General features: G+C 40.6%; 1 protein-coding gene across 8 annotated transcripts in view; it reads left to right on the top strand.

Annotated features, from left to right (window-relative positions):
• The window catches only part of Btrc (beta-transducin repeat containing E3 ubiquitin protein ligase), a 178,720-nt gene that overhangs the window by 35,268 nt on the left and 124,969 nt on the right, over positions 1-18,483 (top strand). For 3 of the 8 annotated variants that reach the window (XM_013115318.3, XM_013115308.3, XM_013115292.3), the window contains exon 2: positions 11,021-11,062. The exons of the other annotated variants lie outside the window; for them this stretch is intronic. In XM_013115318.3, the coding sequence (XP_012970772.1) occupies positions 11,021-11,062 (42 nt within the window). The remainder of the gene's footprint in view (positions 1-11,020; positions 11,063-18,483) is intronic. 8 annotated transcript variants of the gene reach the window in all.

The following is an 18,483-nucleotide window of genomic DNA, read 5'->3' as shown; positions in this document are numbered from 1 at the left end:
ATATAAATATGTCCTGTTCATGTATGTATTCAGGGCTGACCATTTGGTATTATATAACCAGTTGCTAGACTGTTTCTTCTGATCTGGCATTCCCTGGTTTCCTTCATATATGGTTGAGGCCTTTTGAGCTTTCCCTATCCACGTTAGCATGTCTATTGGTATTTTCCTTGTTCAGGTTATGAATACACAGCCATGTTGATGACTTCATGGGTATAACTTCGGACATTACTAGGATTCACAATCTGACAGTAAACCCCTATTCTTCTGGCTCTTTGTCTTTTTGCTAGCTCCTCCTTAGTGATGCCTGAGCCTCAGTTGCAGGAGTTCCATTGTAGATTATCAGTTGGAATTGGACTCTACAACTCTGCATTTGATGAGTTGTAATTTTCTGTTAATGGTCTCCATCCGTGGGTTTAAAGACAAATATTAGAATGTAGGTAGGGATCGTGCTGGTTTAGTAAAGCAGCAGTTGTTGATACTCCTCCAAGGTCCAAGACTTCACTAGTGTTGGCTAGGTTTCCAGAACTAGGCATGATTTCTTTCTTTTGGGCGGGCCTTAGAGCTATTGGATACACATTGGAAGAGAAACTTTTTAAAAGTTTTTTTTTATTACTTTAATTTTAAATAGCTTGCTTCACATGTCAATCCCAGTTCTCTCTCCCTCCCCTCCTTCCACACCATCCCCCCCCCAGCCTCCCACCCTATCCCCACTTCCTTCCACATAGGGGATATCCAGAGTCTGTCATTTTGCTCAGGGCAGGGTCCAGGCCCTCCCATAAGAGTCCACGCTGAGAAACTTCTAAAGCTGGTTTATAAACCTGTAAAAATATTTCATATTAATATCTGATGCAGAATTTTAAATTGGTTTTCTGAAAGTAGGTAATATCAGAGTGTGTGTATGAGATGTACTAGTTTGTGTCTCAGCTTATCATAAGCCAAGATGCAAACTAGTACATCTCATAATTGACCTGGAAGACCATGCTCTTTCTGTTCCTCAAAGAAAGATTATTAGGTATGCTCCTGACTCCCCATCTCTCAAAGAAAGATTATTAGGTATGTTCCTGACTCCCCATCTCACACTTTCTTGTCACATTTCACTTGCTTCAGAAATACTCATTTTGTATCCTTCTTGTGAATATGTAACTCTTAATCCTAATGTCCTGAGAGAGATTTTCTTACCTAACCTCAATAATAACCACAGCATCACAGAAAATGCCTCACAACACATCAAACAATCAGATAGCCAATAAATCTATTCTCCTGCTAAATTCCACACTCTGGATGGGGAGGGTAGATAATGTTCATATTTGTTATTTACCAGGGAACATGACGCTTGGTCTTTGAAATGGTTATTTATTTCATATATTGTAGCTGCCAATCAGCTATTTGCAAATAGTGGAGTAAACACTGCTGAAAATGAGTTTCTTTTCTCTGAGGTACCCAGGAAATCAGGTGCAATATGGTTGTCTTTATTTATGTAACCATTTATTTTCTTTCTAATGAGTGAATAATTTTCTTTATCTTTTCCACAAAAGTTAAGGAGTACCCGAGAGAGGCAGGAGACTTGGTTTGCAGTCATTGAAATACTGTTTGGTACCAGGTGATCATTTCACGAGCAGGCAGTGCCTTTGAGCTTGCCCAGCTCATCTGTGTCACTCATGGGTTTGACTTTTTCTTTAGAAAGGATCTTACTGTGGCTGCCTTTGCCAGCCTGGCTGGCCTCAGTATGTGGGTTATTAACATGGTGCCAGCTTTTGTGGGGTCATGGCAATGACTCGGAACATATACGTAAGCCCATCAGGGGAAAATGTGACAAAGCCTTTTACTACAATGGAAGATAGCTGCCTCTAATGTTTCTTCCCATGGCATCAAGCCTGTGTTCTCTTCTCTTCATTCCTTCCCTGTCTTCCATCTCTCAGAAATACATATAGCCTGATCTTCCCAGTGAGCATTGTGGCCATTGAAAGGGTGTGCACAGGCCAACTCCACATTACTAAAAGCTTCAGCTGGTGGCCTAGTTATTCAAAATAATATTCACTACAATAAATTCTAGGGTAATAAAAGAATTTAGACATTCTTTGGAGCTTATTGGAATAAGGTTATACCCAGATCACACTCACTTCCCAGTCCTCCCAGGTCTGCCCCCACCTTTGTGAACATCCCCCACCAAAAGAAGACGAAGAGGAAGGAGGAGAGGAAAAGAAGAAAAAAAATCCAACTTGTGTTGCCCAAATACTCTCTGGAGCACGGTCAAACTCCCAATAGTTAGCCCCCTAAAGAAAACTGAGTCCTCCCTGGGGCTAACTGGGGAGGGGGTGATAAGGGGGCGGGAGGGGGTGATAAAGGGGGGTGGAAGGGGGTGAGAACAGGAGGGAATGAGATGCAATGGGAGAGCAATGAAAAGATGTCTTCACAGAGACAGCCACTGTGGGCTAGGGGGAAACCTGGTGCTAGGGAAACTCCCAAGAATCCACAAGGAGGACCCCAGCTAAGACTCCTAGCAACAGTAGAGAGGGTGCCTGAACTGGCCTACCCCTGCAATCAGATTGATGAATACCCCAACTATCATCATAGAGCCCTCATCCAGTAACTGATGGAACCAGACACAGAGATCCACAACCTAGAACCAGGCCCAGCTCCTGGAATCCAGGAAAAGAGGGGAAGAAGGGAACACATGGCAAGGGAGGTCAAGATCATGATGGAGAAATCTACAGAGACAGCTGAACCAAGCTCGTGGAAACTCATCAGCTCTACACCTACAACTGGAGACTCCAGGAGACTGAACTAGGCCCTCAGTATATGGGAGGCAGTTGTGAACTTGGACTATCTGAGGGTCCACTGGCAGTAAGACCACCACACAAACCTGGTACATGAGCTAGCTTGTTGGAGCCCATTCCTATGGTGGGATGCCATGCTCAGTCTTAATGCATGGGAGAGGAGCCAGGCCCTGCCCCAAACTATTGTGCCAGACCCTGTTGACTCCTCATGAGAGCCCTTACCTGTGAGGAGGAGTGAACTGGGGGTGGGCTGGGGGGAGGTGAAAGGGGGCTGGAGGAGGGGTGGGAGGGAGAACTGTGGTTGGAATGTAAAATGAACTAAAAAAAATGAGAAAAAGGGAAATGGAAAATGTATTCAAATTGATAGGGCAATTAAAATCAGTGTTATATAATTTCCTAAAAAATAACCTTTACATGACAAACATTAAAAATATTTTTATTAGAAAAAAAAAAACCCTGAGTCCTTCCCCTGCCAGAAATCCTCAGTTGTGGAGAGCTACACTTCAGCATCCTTACCACAATTTTTAAGAGTTCTCTTCAGTAGCTTTCTGTCTAGGCTGCTACTTTTTTGGGTGGGGGAGTAGGGGCTGTCATAGAGGCCTCTATGTCCCTCTTTCTCAACTGAGAGTCTGTAGTCATTGATGCCACTGCAAAAGTAGCTTCCTTGTTCTTTGCTTGACTTTTTAAACTTGAATTTAATACACTGAGATTCCAACATGGCCAAATAATCTTTTGTGGTTATTAAACAAAAACAGTACAGGTATTGGTGATTGAGTTTGTAAAACCTAATCTAAGGTAATTGCAAGTTGCCTATGAACAAGAAAATGAGCACTTAAAAAAATCCAGGAATCCAAAGCAGTTGATTTTAAATGGCATGGCAAAGACCGTGTAGGTAGACTTTTGTTCTCTTACAAGAAAAACAATATGCTGCCTGCCTCTGTCCATAATGTCCATCAAGCTTCTTTTCCTGCACATGTCTGTTAAAGAGTGTGCATGCGTACTCGAATGTGTGTGTACTCTAGAAAGAGGTGGGAGCGGAGGATGGATCTCACTATAAATACTCTATATAGTCTAAGCTAGCCTCAAATTCACAGAAATCTGCCCATCTTTCTCTGCCCTCTGTCAGATGTGGGGTTAGTGAATATCTTTTCCCATTCTGTGCTGCTGTTTTGTCTTGTTGACTATATCCTTTGCCTTACAGAAGCTTCTCAGTTTCAGGAGATCCCATTTATTAATTGTTGATCTCAGTGTCTGTGCTAGTAGTGTTATGTTCATGAAGTTATCTCCTGTATCAATTAGTTCAAGGGTATTTCCAATTTTCTTTTCTAAGAGGTTCATTGGGGCTAGATTTATGTTGACGTCTTTGATCCATTTGGACTTAAGTTTTGTGTATGGCGATAGATATGAATCTATCTGCAGTCTTCTACATGCCTACATCCAGTTATGCCAGCACCATTTGTTGAAGATGCTTTCTTTTTTCCATGTATAGTTTTAGCTTCTTTGGGAAAAAAGAGAAGGGGAGAAGAGAAGTGGGGGAGGAGAAAAAGAGGGATCAGGAAGACTGAGACAGAGGAGGAATAGAGGAGAGCAAAAAAAGAGATACCTTGCCGGGTGGTGGTAGTACACACCTTTAATCCCAGCACTCGGGAGGCAGAGGCAGGCGGATCTCTGTGAGTTCGAGGCCAGGCTGGACCGACAGCCTCCAAAACAATACAGAGAAACCCTGTCTTCGAAAGAACCAAAAAAAAAAAAAAAAAAAAAAAAAAGAAAGAAAAAAGAAAAGAGATACCTTAATAGAGGGAGCCAGTACAGGTTTAAAGAGAAATCTGGCACTAGGGAAATGTTCAGAGATCCACAAAGAAGACCCCAACTAAGAATCTAGGCAGTAGTGGAGAGGCTGCCTTTGATGTCCTTCCCCTATAATGAGATTGATGACTACCGTAATTGCCATCCTAGAGACTTCATTCAGTAGCTGATGGAAGCAGAAGCAGACACCCACAGCTAAACACTGAGCCATACTCCCGGAATCCTGTTGTGGAGAGGGAGGAGGGATGAGCAAAGGAGTCAAGACTGTGTTTCTCCTGCTGGAGAAACACAGTCTTGACTCCTACAGAACCAGCTGACCTGACCTAGTGAGAGAACACGGGCCCCAGTTGTAAAGCTGGGGAACTAGCATTGGGCTGAACTAAACCCTTTGAATGTGGGTGCCAGTTAGGAGGCATGGGCAGTCTATGGGACTTCTAACAGTGAAACCAGTATTTATCCCTAGTGCACAAATGGACTTTGGGAGCCCATTCCCTATGGAGACAGGGAGACATACTGTTTTAACCCAGATACCGGCCCAGATACACAAAGAGGGCCTAGGCCCTGCCCCAAATGATGTGACAGACTTTGATGATCCCCCATGGAAGTCCTCACTGTTCTTGGGGAGTGGGTGGGCAATGGGTTGGGGGAGTGGTAGGGGGCATGGGAAGATGGGAGGGAGAGGGAAGGGAGGATTGATGTATAAAATGATTGTTTTTAAATAAAAAACAACAAAACAAAACAAAAGACCTAGTTTATCCCAGGCTGGGCTGGAGCTTACAATGTAACAGAAGAGGTCCTTGTATTTCTGATTCTTCCTTCTCCTCTCCTGCTTATTTGGGTTGCAGGTGTGTACCACTGTGCACTGTACATGTGGTGCTGGGAATTGAACCTAGGCTTTGTGCATCCTAGGCAAACACTCTTCCAACTGACCTACATCCCCAAAATGACTTTTTTACTGTCAAGAACATCCAGTCTCTAGATAGTGCTATGATGCCCTGTTGCCTGCTTATGTTTAATATTTTATCTAATTTTAAAAAATAGTTTTTATTTTATTTTCAAATTTGACAGTCTTAATTTCTATACTCCCCAGCTTCTTCATTGTTAAAATGTTCCTAACAGTTCCTTACAGAGAAAGTTCTGCATCTGTAATTGAAGTCAGTATTCTAATACAGATATTTAGAATCCCAGTTGTTAACTTCACCACGAAGCTTGGTGGGTAGAAAGGGAGGGAGCTCCCGTTTACAATGGGGAGGGAAGCTGCTCCCGATTCTCCCTTAGAACATTACAGTTCAAGCCTGGCTACCTTCTAAAGCATTATTCTTTATTATTGATTAAGGGCACAATTAGTCGAATATAACTGTTTGATAAACTAGAATTTTGAACAAACAAATGCTTTAAAATTCTAATAACTGTGTATAACCAGTAAGTTATTCTTACTTGAATTTCCACGGCTGTGCAGAGGAGGGTTCCTAAGTACATAATTGCATAAGAGAGCCACCCAGCTTTCAGAGGAGCCATTCCAGTGAATTGTGTAAATAATATGCTTTAAAAACCCAGCCTCTCACAGAGGAATTTAGATTTTCCAGATATGGAGTAGCTTTGCACCTGTGAGACTAGAACACAGCCCTAAAAAGGCCTTCCTAATTACGGATTTACCCCAGAGACTAGAACAACCCAAAGCAAATGAATACATAGCTTCTTCAACTTTCTGTAAAAACATTTTCACTGTTCTACTCTAGTACAGAAAACAAAAGCCACTGGCAAGACATAAGAATGAAATAAGAAAACAATTTTTCTGACACCAACATCCTAATTTTCTTAATTGCCAAATACTTATGTTTTACTTTTCTTTTTGTATTAACATAAATTAGATCTGGCACTTGGCTAAGTTTGTTTAAGGTTTTCCAAAACTGGGAAGGTGTGGGCAGGAAGATCAGAGGAGTATAATGTCTTTTTTTGTTTTTTCTTCCTTTTTTAAAAATATAAGTTAGAAACAAGCTTGTTTCACATGTCGATCCCAGCTCCCTCTCCTTACCCTCCTCCCCTGCCCTCCCCACCAGGCCCCCCAGTCCCCCACCCAATCTCCACTTCGATCTCCAGAGTCTGTCATTTCATCCAGGCTGAGAGAGCATCCCTCATTGTCCATTTGTATGCCAGGGATAAATACTACTCAAGGCCCCAAAGATTGCCAAGGCCTCCTCACTGACACCCACATTCAGGGGGTCTGGATCAGTCCCATACTGTCCACCCAGCCATCAGTCTGGGGTCCAAGAGCTCCCTCTTGTACAGGTCAGCTGTTTCTGTGAGTTAAACCAGCCCAGTCTTAACCCCTTTGTTAATCAATTCTCCCTTTCTGTCACTGGATTCCAGGAGTTTAGTTCAGTGTTTAGCTGTGGGTGTCTGCCTCTGCGTCTGTCAGTCTCTGGATGAAGGTTCTTTTTCCCAGACTCTCTGGCAGTAGGATTGCAGGCTGGAACTCCCCTGATTCAAGTCTAAAATCCATGTATGAGAGAGTACATACCATGTTTCTCTTTTTGTGACTGGGTTACCTCACTGAGGATGGTTTCTTCTAGTGCCATCCATTTGCCTGCAAATTTCAAGATTCCATTTTTTTTTTCTGCTGAATAGTACTCCATTGTGTAAATGTACCACATTTTCTCTATCCACTCTTCAGTTGAGGGGCATCTAGGTTGCTTCCAGGTTCTGGGTATCACAAATAATGCTATGAACATAGTGGAACAGACGTCCTTGTTGTATGAATGTGTATCTTTTGGGTATATGCCTAAGAGTAGAATTGGTGAGTCTTGTGGTAGACTGATTCCCATTTTCTTGAATCTCCATACTGATTTCCAAAGTGGCTGTATGAAGTTGGCACTCACACCAGTAATGAAGGAGTGTTCTCCTTTCTCCATATCCTCTCCAGTATAAACTGTCATTGGTGTTTTTGATTTCAGCCATTCTGACAGAAGTAAGATGGTATCTCAGAGTTGTTTTTATTTGCATTTCCCAGATGGCCAGGGATGTTTAGCACTTTCTTAAGTGTCTCTCAGCCATTTTAGACTCCTCTACTGAGAATTCTCTATTTAGTTCTGTACCCCACTTTTTAATTGGATCCTTTGGTGTTTTGGAGACTTGCTTCTTGAGTTCTTTGTAAATTTTGGAGATCAGCCCTCTGTCAGATTTGGTGTTAGTGAATATCTTTTCCCAATCTGTGGGTTGCCTTTTTGTCTTGCTGGCTGTGTCTTTTGCCTTACAGAAGCTTCTCAGTTTCAGGAGGTCCCATTTGTAATTGTCGATCTTAGTGTCTATGCTTCTGGAGTTATGTTCAGGAAGTGGTCTCTTGTACCAATTCGTTCAAGGGTATCTCCCACTTTCCCTTCTAACAGGTTTAGTGTGGCTGGATTTATGTTGAGGTCTTTGATCCATTTGGACTTAAGTTTTGTGCATGGTGATAGACATGGATCTGTCTGCAGTCTTCTTACATGTCAGCCTCTAGTTATGGCAGCACCATTTGTTGAAGATACTTTCTTTTTTCCATTGTATAGTTTTAGCTTCTTTGTCAAAGATCATACGCGTGTGGGTTAATGTCAGGGTTTTCAATTCAATTCCATTGGTTGGCCTATCTGTCTATTTTTGTGCTAATACCAAGATGTTTTCAGGACTATAGCTCTGTAATACCAATTGAAGTCAGGGATGGAGATGCCTCCGGACGTTGCCTTGTTGAACAGGGTAGTTTTGGCTATCCTGGGTCTTTTGTTTTTCCATATAAAGTTGAGAATTGTTCTTTCAAGGTCTGTGAAGAATTGTGCTGGGTTTTTAGTGGGGATTGCGTTAAATCTGTATATTGCTTTTGGTAAGATTGTCATTTTTACTATGTTGATCCTACCTATTTAGCCTATCTATCCTACTATTTTGATCCTACCTACCCAGGCCTATCTAGTCCCGTGGGTGGAAAAAGGGATGGGATCCTCAGTGTGCAATCCCCAGGTCTCCGGTGGTTCTGCTCAGGACACCAGAAGTTAGGCTCGCCTGTCCTGTGGGTGGAGAATGGGACTTGGACGCTGGCAGTCTCTGGGCGGGTTGGCTCCTGCCGGGATGGGAGCTGCAGTCTAGTGTAAGGTCTTCATTAGCTATATAGTGAGTTCCAGGCCAGCCTGGGATACATGAGATCCTATCCATGTATCCTGTACAGTAATTCATGTGTACTACAATGACTATAATAAGAACAGGTGAATTTATGGCCATATCAAGGTAGGAACATGTTATAGGAACATGTTAATCTTACTGGCCTTGAATATGCAGTAATCCTTTCCCTTCCCAAAGTACTGTCTGTAACCAGGTGTGCCCCACCCACCCAGCGTGTTCCGTGATTTCTAAATGTTTATAAATGTTAAGATGTGGGAGCTGGCCAGCTGTGGAGATGCATGCCTTTAATACCAGCACTGTGGAAGCAGATACAGGTGGTCTCTGTGAGTTCAAGGCCAGCTTGGTCAATATAGCAAGTTACAGGACAGCCAGAGCAACATAATAGAGAGACCCTGTTTCAAAAAACAAACAAGCAAATAAACAAAAAACTGTGGAGGCTGGAGAGATGGCTCAGAAGTTAAGAGCACTGACTGCTCTTGTAGAGGGCCTGGTTTTAGTTCTCAGCACCCACATGCTGCTCGTAACCATCTGTGACTCCAGTTCAGGGGATCCAGTGCCCTCCTTCTCCTGCCCTACTTGCACACAGAGCACTCATCTGATGCACACATACATACATTAAAAAAAAAAACAATTGTAGAACACTTTTAACATGCTAAATTGTGGCTAAATTCTTGAATTTCATGTTTTTAACTAGATTACAAGCTCTTTGGAATTGTGTCTTTATCAGTTGCTTTTGGTTTCAAATGTCAAGTTGCCTAATTTCCTCCCCCCTTTTTTTTTCTTTGTTTTTCAAGACAGGGCTTCTCTGTGGCTTTGGGGGCTGTCCTGGAACTCGCTCTTGTAGACCAGGCTGGACTCGAACTCACAGAGATCCACCTGCCTCTGCCTCCCGAGTGCTGGGATTAAAGGCGTGAGCCACCAACGCCCAGCTGGGCAATTCTTTTAAAGGATACAGAGATAGTTCATGGGAAGATATACAGTCAAGTCCCAATAAGTGGTAGAGCCAGGCACCAATTATCTTTAGATCCCAAGACAGTAAATTTTCCATAGCTAGGATAGATCTCACTTGGGCATGGTTTATAATCCTTGTTGTGGGATTTTGTCATTATTTTGTTGAGGATGTTGTTGGTATGTTCATAAGGTATATTGGTTTGTAATCTTTATTCTGCTGCTATTGAGTTCATTCAGCAAGTTTTAAACTTCAACTTCTTTTCACTTCTAACATTTCCATTTGCTTCTTTATTGTTTCTTTGCTAGTACTGTTTATTCCAAGAGTATTTACCCTTGTTACTGGAATATTTTCATTCTAGGTATATCAAAGTTTTCACATTTCCAGCATCTCTATCATTTTGGCTTTGGCTGACAGAAACTAAAGTTTTTACCTTTTTGGTATGCAAATTTGGGTTGCCATTGGCACTTTTTTGTTTGTTTGTTTTTGGTATTTGGTTTTTTGAGACAGGGTTTCTCTGTGTAGTCCTTGTTGTCCTGAAATTCACTCTATGCACCAGGCTGGTCTTGAACTCAAGAGATTCGCCTGCCTCTGCCTCCCAAGTGCTGGGATAAAAGACATGGGCCACCACCACCTGGGTGTCTTTGGCACTTTTGATATTACAAGGCTCTGTATTTTACTCTAATCGAATTAAAAATGGTTATATTTTCTGATGACCATAGTAGTGCACACTTGTAATCTCAGTGCTTAGGGGAGGCTATGACAAGAGGGTTGTGAGTTTGTGGGTTGCCATCTTACCCTAGTTTCAAGAAAGCCTCTGCAAACAGCATTGAGATCTACTCTGTGCATGATACTTCATGACCAACCTGGGATCTGGTTGGTGGTCTGTGTTATATTTCGGTTCTGAGAGTCTTTAGCTTGCTTGTTTGAGTTAATCCACCTGTATTCAGCTGGGGCAAAAATCTTGCCCATAGAATCAGTACTGTCTGGTTTCTTATGGCTACTTATTTCAGTCCTGTATCTAGAAAGGCAGGCGGTTTATTTAAGCTTAAAAATGTTAGGAGTAAATGACAAAAAATGAGGGGTAGGGGGTTGGGGTCTGGGAAGCTTTGCCTCTTCCTTCTGGTCAAAGGAGAAGGTCTCTTTATTTCAGAGTTTTGGGCTCCTGTGGGTCACTGTTTCTTAGGTGACCTTTATCATAGGATTGCTTAGAGATAATGCAGAAAAATTAAAGAAAAATGTGAGGTTTTTCATTCTCTGAGGATCCCCTACAGAACTTGAGCTAGAATTAGGCTTTTTCTGGAGCCCTGTACCTACACTGATGCTCACTTTTGGGTTTCAGGCTGCAGTTCCGGCTGGTGGATATTGGAGGAATAATAAAAAGGTAAATTCACTGTTGGTTCAGTACTATGCTATGTTAAGGTCCTCTTCCCCACTCACTTGCTCTTATTTAATTTTCAGAGGCCTCCAATAGCTGCTCCATGTGTCTGGCCATTTGTGTGAGCTGAATTCAGTGGGAAATACAGGGGCGTGTGCCCACCGTGCCATGCATGGAGCTAGGACTTTGTTAGTTACCTTCTCATTGATAATTATGTGGGTCAGCGGTACACTTTGCAGCTTCAGTCTCGGTAAACTAAAATCATGCTCCATCATAAGATCTGTCATGGTGACAAGAGTGCTTAAAGAGAGTGTGAACTGTACTTGATGGCTGTGGTGCCTAAGGTTAAGTTGTCAGGTCAGGTTCATTTACTGCATTTGTTACTTCCTTGTGCTAATTTTCTCAAGTACCTGAAGAATGTGTGTAAAAATCTCAAACTGGTTACAGAATCGTATTTTCTCCCTCCCTTTCTTTTGTGCGCAATACTGATTTCTGGGTCTTATACGGTAAATAAGTGTTCTTCCATTGAGCTATAGCCCCTATTTTGCTTATCATTTGGAAGTTCTGTTATTAGGGAGATTGAAATACTTTTACATTTTGAAGCAATTTCAAAGATGTGATAAAAAGTAATTCACATTTTTATAATGTATTTTGACCCAGTATACTTAATCATTTCAGCATGCATTCAGTATAAAGTTATTGATGATCTGTTTTACAAAAAATTCAGTGGGTGTTTAAACAACTGTGTTTGGAATATACCATCATCCAAGTGCACAGTAGCTACAGGTGACTAGTGATTTGTATTATGTGTGTGTGCTGCATGCATACACATACACACACCCCTAAGTGTAGATATCGACATGATTAAGTTTAAACAATCCATTTTGCTATTTGTCTCACCTGTTTTTAAACTTGCCTTTGAATTAATTACATTTTGGTATTTTGTTTCTAATGTTGGCATAGTAGGAATGTTTCTTTAGAGGTCAAAATACACCTTTTTTAAAGACAAAGTTTTGCTATTTAGCCCAGGCTAGCTTTCTGTCCTGCCTCAGCTTCCTAGGTTTGTGAGCAATAGCTGTCCACTTCCATATCATGTAATATGCATTTAAAATGTTAATCAGTTAAAATTATGTATCTACAATCTCTAATTCCAGAATATTTCCATTATGCCATGTAAAACTTATTATCTGTAATACAGTTTCTATTTCTTCCTCCAGCAATTGCCAATCTATATTTTGTCTATATGTGTTTCCTGTTCTGGATATTTTGTTTCTGACCTTTTAGTAGCACAATATTTTTTTGGTTCATCCATGTTACATTATGTTTCAATTTGTTTATTAGCTACATAATGTTTTATTTAACATAGTGCAATTTTTTTATTCACTCAACTATTGGTAAATACTTAGGCCATTTGCACTTTTTTGACTATTTTGGATAATTCTGCTATGAACATAGGTGTACATGTATTTGATTGAGTACTTATTTTCAATTTTATGTATATATGTATATTTATGTGTTATGAGTAAGCAGAGTTGCTAGGATGATCATATAGTAATTCTACATTTACCTTTTTGAGATTTGTCAGACTTTTTCCAAAGTTTCTGAACTATTTTCTGTCTCCACCAGCAACATGCTAAGGATTCCTGCTTTTCCTCCATCCTTTCTAGCATTAGTTTCTGTCCTGGGATTGTTTTGTACTTTGTGACACTAGGGCTCCAGCACATATGGGTGTCTTGGCAAGCCCTCTTTTGAAGTATCTGGTTGACTCCAGTGTTTTTTGATTGCCATCCTACTTGGATGTGAACTATATGTTCTGATTTCCATTTTCCTAATGTTGAGCAATCTTTTCATCTGTTTGTTATCATTTGCATATTCTTATACAACAGGGCTTCTCAACTTTCCTAATGCTGCAGCCCTTTAACACAGTTATGTTATGGTGACCCCAACCATAAAATTATTTTTATTGCTATTTCATAACTGCAGCCCTTTAACAGTTATGCTGTGGTGAACCCCAGCCATAGAGTTATTTCCATTGCTAATTCATAACTGTAATTTTGCTACTACTTTGAGTCCTAATGTAAATAATGTGTTATGCAGGATATCTGATATGTGTTCCCTGTAACAGGGTTATTTGACCCCCAGTAGGGTTGTGACAAAAAGGTTGAGAACTGCTATAGAGAAATTCCACAAGGTTGTTTTGTTTTCCTATTTTAAAGTTGGGTTACTTGGCTTTTGTTGTTACATAAGTTATCAAGTTTGTGGACTCAGGCAGTCCCCGTCTCAGCCCCCAGAGTGCATGTTCTAAGAACTCTGTTGTTCTGCTTTTACTTCCTCCTCCTCCTCCTCTGGTATTTTTTATTTTTACGCTGGGGATTGAACTCAGAATTTTACACATACAAGACAAGCTTTCTGTTTTGCCACATCTCCAGTACAAAAGTTATCTGTGTGTTTGCCATGTGTAGAGCGCAGAGGTCAACCTCAGGTATCACTTCAAGAGCCATTCACCTAAGTCTTTGAGACAAGATCTCTCATTGGTTAGCCAGGACCATGACATAGGCCGGCAGGCCAGTGAGTCCCAGGGCTCTGCCTGTCTTCAGCCCTGGGGTTTTATAAGCACACATCACCATGTTTGGCTTTTTACATGGCTGTTGAGGATCAAGCTCAGGGCCTCGTGTTTGCACAAGCACTTTACTGACTGAGATATTGGACTCCTGAAAAGTTCTTCATAAATCCTCTGTAACAGAACCTTATTAAACACATACTTTGTTGTTTGCTTTACAAAACAATATGTGCCTCAATTTACCATAATCTCCCTTAAAAAAAACTTCTTTCCACACTTGGTATCTATTTTCTACTTTGATTTTTTTGTCATATTTTACTTCTGTGTGTGTTATAAACACTACAATTCATTAGTTTCTCTTAAATTGCTTATTTTACATGTATGCGTGTTTTGTGTATGTTTTACACATGAATGAATGCATATGCATTAGTGAGTGTGTGTGTATGCTTGTGCTTGTATGTATGTCCATATACAGATGACAGTGTCAGGTGCCTTCCTCTGTTGCTCTGCATCTTAATTATTTTCTTTTGTAATACTATTCCTCCCTGCCTCCCTGCCTTCCTGCCTCTGCCAACCAACTGCTGGCATGCACCACTACGCCCAGCTGTTCGTATTATTATTATTATTTAATTTTATGTGTTTTTTTCCTAGACAAGTGCTGGAACTGACTATGTAGATCACCTTGACCTTGAACTGACAGAGATCTGCATGCCTCTGTCTCCGAAGTGCTGGGATTAAGTTGTGTGTGTGAGTGCATCATAAACCTCAATTTTATTTATTTATTTATCTAGTTATTTGTTTATGTGCATGGGTGTTTTTTCTGCATGTATGTTTGTACACCACGTCCATCCCTGATGACAATAGATACCATAAGCCAGTGTTGTATCCTCTGGGACTAGAGTTATAGACAATTGGAAGCCACCATGTGGCTGTTGGGAATTGAACCCAGGTCCTCTGGAAGAGCTCTTATCTGGGATGCTGCTTCTCCAGGCTCCGCCTGTGTGCCTGTGTGGCTTTTGTTTTTCTGTTTGTCTGTTTGTTTGTTTTAAGATCGGATCTCTCATTGACCTTGAAGCACACCATTTTGGCTAGGCTTCCTGTACTGTAAGCTCATGGGGTCATCTCTACCCACCTTCCCTCTTTTTCCCAGTGCTGGGTTACAAGTGAGTTCCACCATACCTAGCTTTTATGTAGGTGCTGGGATTCTGAACTCAGTCTTTGGACTTGCATAGCAAACCCTTTATGTACTGAGCCATATCTCCAGCCCCAGGCTGCTTATTTCTTAAAGAAGTTTTTGGATGAGAATGTTTTAAAACATGTAGTGGCATATTTATATTTCTGGCACTTTTCATGTATTTTATTGTGCATGGTGATAGATATGGATCTATCTGCAGTCTTCTACATGCCTGCATCCAGTTAATCCAGCACCATTTGTTGGAGATGCTTTCTTTTTTCCAATGTTACAGTTTTAGTTTCTTTGTCAAAGATCGGGTGTTCGTAGGTGTGTGGGTTAATAGCAGGGTCTTCAATTTGATTCCATTGGTTTACCTGTCTATTTTTGTGCCAATATCAAACTGTTTTCACTACTATAACTCTATAGTAGAGCTTGAAGTCAGGAATGGTGATGCCTCCTGAAGTCCTTTTATTGTACAAGGTTGTTTTTGGCTATTCTGGGTCATTTGTTTTTCCATATAAAGTTGAGAATTGTCCTTTCAAGGTCTGTGAAGAATTGTGCTGGGATTTTGATAGGGATCACATTGAATAGATTGCTTTTTGTAAGACTGCTATTTTTCTATGTATCCTGCCTACTCAAGAGCATGGGAGGAGATCTTTCCATTTTCTGGTATCTTCTTTAATTTCTTTCTTTAAAGACTCAAAGTTCTTGTCATACAAGTCTTTAATCTGTTTGGTTAGAGTTACCTCAAGATATTTTATGTTGTTTGTGGCTATTGTAAAGGGTGATGTTTCTCTGATATTTTTGAGTTAATTTTGTATCCTGCCACTTTGCTGAAGGTGTTTATCAGCTGTAGGAATTCCCTAGTAGAATTTTTCGGGCCACTTATGTAGACTATCATATTGTCTGCAAATAGTGAAAGTTTTGCTTCTTCCTTTCCCATTTGTATCCCTTTGATCTCCTTTTGTCTTATTGCTCTAGCAAGAACTTCAAGTGCAATATTAAAGAGATATGGAGAGAGTGGACAGCCTTGTTCCTGATTTTAGAAGAATCGCCTTGAATTTCTCTCCATTGAGTTTGATGTTGGCTGTCAGTTTGCTGTGTACTGCCATTATTATGTTTAGGTATGTTCCTGTTATCCCTGCTCTCTCCAAAATCTTTAGCGGGCAACCTCATCGGCCACAATTCTGGGTAAAGAGGTGAGTCCCAGGGTCTCTTCTAGTCCGCCTCCCCTTCTTCAGTTCCCTGACCCTCAGAAAGACTACTCTAACCAGAAGTGTTTCCTGCTTGTTTTTCTTCCCCCTTCCCACCAGGTTTTCTCTGTGGAAGACCAATTATGCACATGCATGTTACACCACTTGATAGTTCTCACAGGTCACTGAGGTTTTGTTGTCCTTTTTCTAAAGATTTGTTAATTTACTTTTGTTTTGTGTGCATTGGTGTTTTATGTTCATGTATGTCTATGTGAGGGTGTCAGTCCTCAAGAACTACTGGAGTTACAGACAGTTGTGAGCTGCCATGTGGTTCTGGGAACTGAATCCGGGTCCTCTGGAAGAGCAGCCAGTGCTCTTCACCACTGAGACATCTCTCCAGCCTGTTTTTTTGTTTGTTTTGTTTTTCTTAGTCTTTTTCTCTTGGTGCATCATTCTGTGTATTGCTTTTTTCATATTTCTATATTTTCACTTTTTTCCTAAAATGTTTAATCTGTAGGAAAAATCCTATCTTGTGAAATTACCTTTTCAGATATTGTGTTTTCTTTTGGAAACTCCATTTTGTTTTGAGACAGGGTGAGTCTTGGTCTTGCTGTGTTCCAGACTCTTCTTAGCCTCCTGACTGCTGGGATTGCAGCGTGTGCCGATGTGTCCATCATAAGTTTAGTTCTAGACACTGAATGTTATCTTATTGAACATGCGTATTTTTTCTTTTTAGAAATTGTTGAGCCCAGCTGGGCAGTGGTGGCACATGCCTTTTCTCACTGGTGAGGCAGAGGCAGGCAGATCTCTGAGTTGGAGGACAGCCTGATCTCCAGTATGAGTTCCAGGACAGCAGGGCTACACAGAATAACCCTGTTGAAAGAGAGGGGTGAAGGAAGGAGACAGAGAAATTGTTGAGTTCATTTTGGCTGGTTTTGCAGGTCAGCTTTATTCTATTTTCATGTATTCTTAAGATTTATTAGAATAGATTTCAAGTGGCCTTTATTTTGGTAGAGTTTTTCAGTGTAAATGACTTAGGTTTCTGGAGCTGTCGCTTTTTTCTTTTTCTTTTTTCTTGGTTTCTTAGATTTTTTAGTGTCTCATTTAGTTTTCTGGAGTCTGGCTGGTTGTGGTGCTTATAGCTCTGTTGCAGCTGTTTGCCTAGTCTTCCAGAGTTTCACCATGTGCAAAAAGAGCTCCATACTCAAGAACAGACTTGAAGAGGAGGTGAGTTCCAGATTGAGTTATCTGAAGGCTTTTCCTTCAAGACACACACTCCTTAATTTAATCTAATCTCTTTATCCTCTGTAAATTCTGCTCGGGATTCCTTTTTTATGTCACTGATGGAAACTATCCCCCACCCCCTGTGGAAGATTAGTACAGTTTTATGGTCCACCTGTCATTGTGTATTATCGTAGAATATATGCCTCAAATGTTGCACCCAGTTTTCTTGGCTGTGGTGGTTGATACCATGGTAAAAGTTGAAGTCCTATTGCCTGTCTTTTACTTAGAGTTTCTGTTTATTTCACATAAATAGCCGTGTGAGATGACTCTTATCTGTAAGTCCAGCATTTGAGGCAGGACAGTCTTCTGTCTTACATAGTGAGACACTGCCTCAACAAAACAGAAAAATCTCAAAGCAAAAAATAAATTTAAATGTTTTGTAAGTTCTCATTTTGCACAGCTCCAATTACAGAGATTTCGTTTGCCACAATTTAGTTAAGTAATCCCAGCTTTCCCAATAGCATGGTTTGAATTTCAGTTAGCATGATATGTTATCTATAGCTACACAGTATATAGATTTTTTCCCGCCAATTCTCCAGTCCATGATAACTGTAAAAAAAATGTGGTATGGTCAGTCATATCTTCAAAATCTGCTAGTGATTAGTGGCTGCTCACCTGTTACTAAGTTTATGTACAAAGTATTTAGTTGTGTTGGTCTCTTCCCACTGTGATATTTTGTAAATTCTGATAATTAGAATTGAAAATTGGGGAATAAAGATAAAAGTAACAAAAATAGTAACTGAAGTTTGAGTGAAAGGTAAAGATGGTAAAGAAGAAATAGCAGACAGTTTGTATGATATCTAAGCGTCTAGATGTGTAGCCACAGGAAGTTAGGGAAGGTGAATTTTATTAACATAAATGCAAAAAAGGATCATGATGTTTGAAAAGATGAAGATGTCACTGAGAAAGCATTCTCACTTTAAAGGAAAAATTTTCATATGATAAGTTCTCATGTAATACTGGGCATGGTAGAACATGCCTTTAATCCCAGCACTTGGCGGGCAGATCTTTGTAAATTACAGACCAATCTGATCTACATAGTGTGTTAGGCCAGACACACACACACACACACACACACACACACACACACACACACACACACACACACACACATACACACAAAACCCAAACAAACAAATAAATAAAATATCTTATTTAGATATTTCACAACACAGGATAAATCTGAATTTAAAACAGCAGTTTCTGAAGGCATGAA

Source organism: Mesocricetus auratus, unplaced genomic scaffold (assembly GCF_017639785.1).
Source record: "Mesocricetus auratus isolate SY011 unplaced genomic scaffold, BCM_Maur_2.0 Super-Scaffold_4256, whole genome shotgun sequence".
NCBI lineage: Eukaryota > Metazoa > Chordata > Mammalia > Rodentia > Cricetidae > Mesocricetus > Mesocricetus auratus.
The sequence above is the reverse complement of the archived record's forward strand: the minus strand, read 5'-3'. Positions and strand labels throughout refer to the sequence as shown.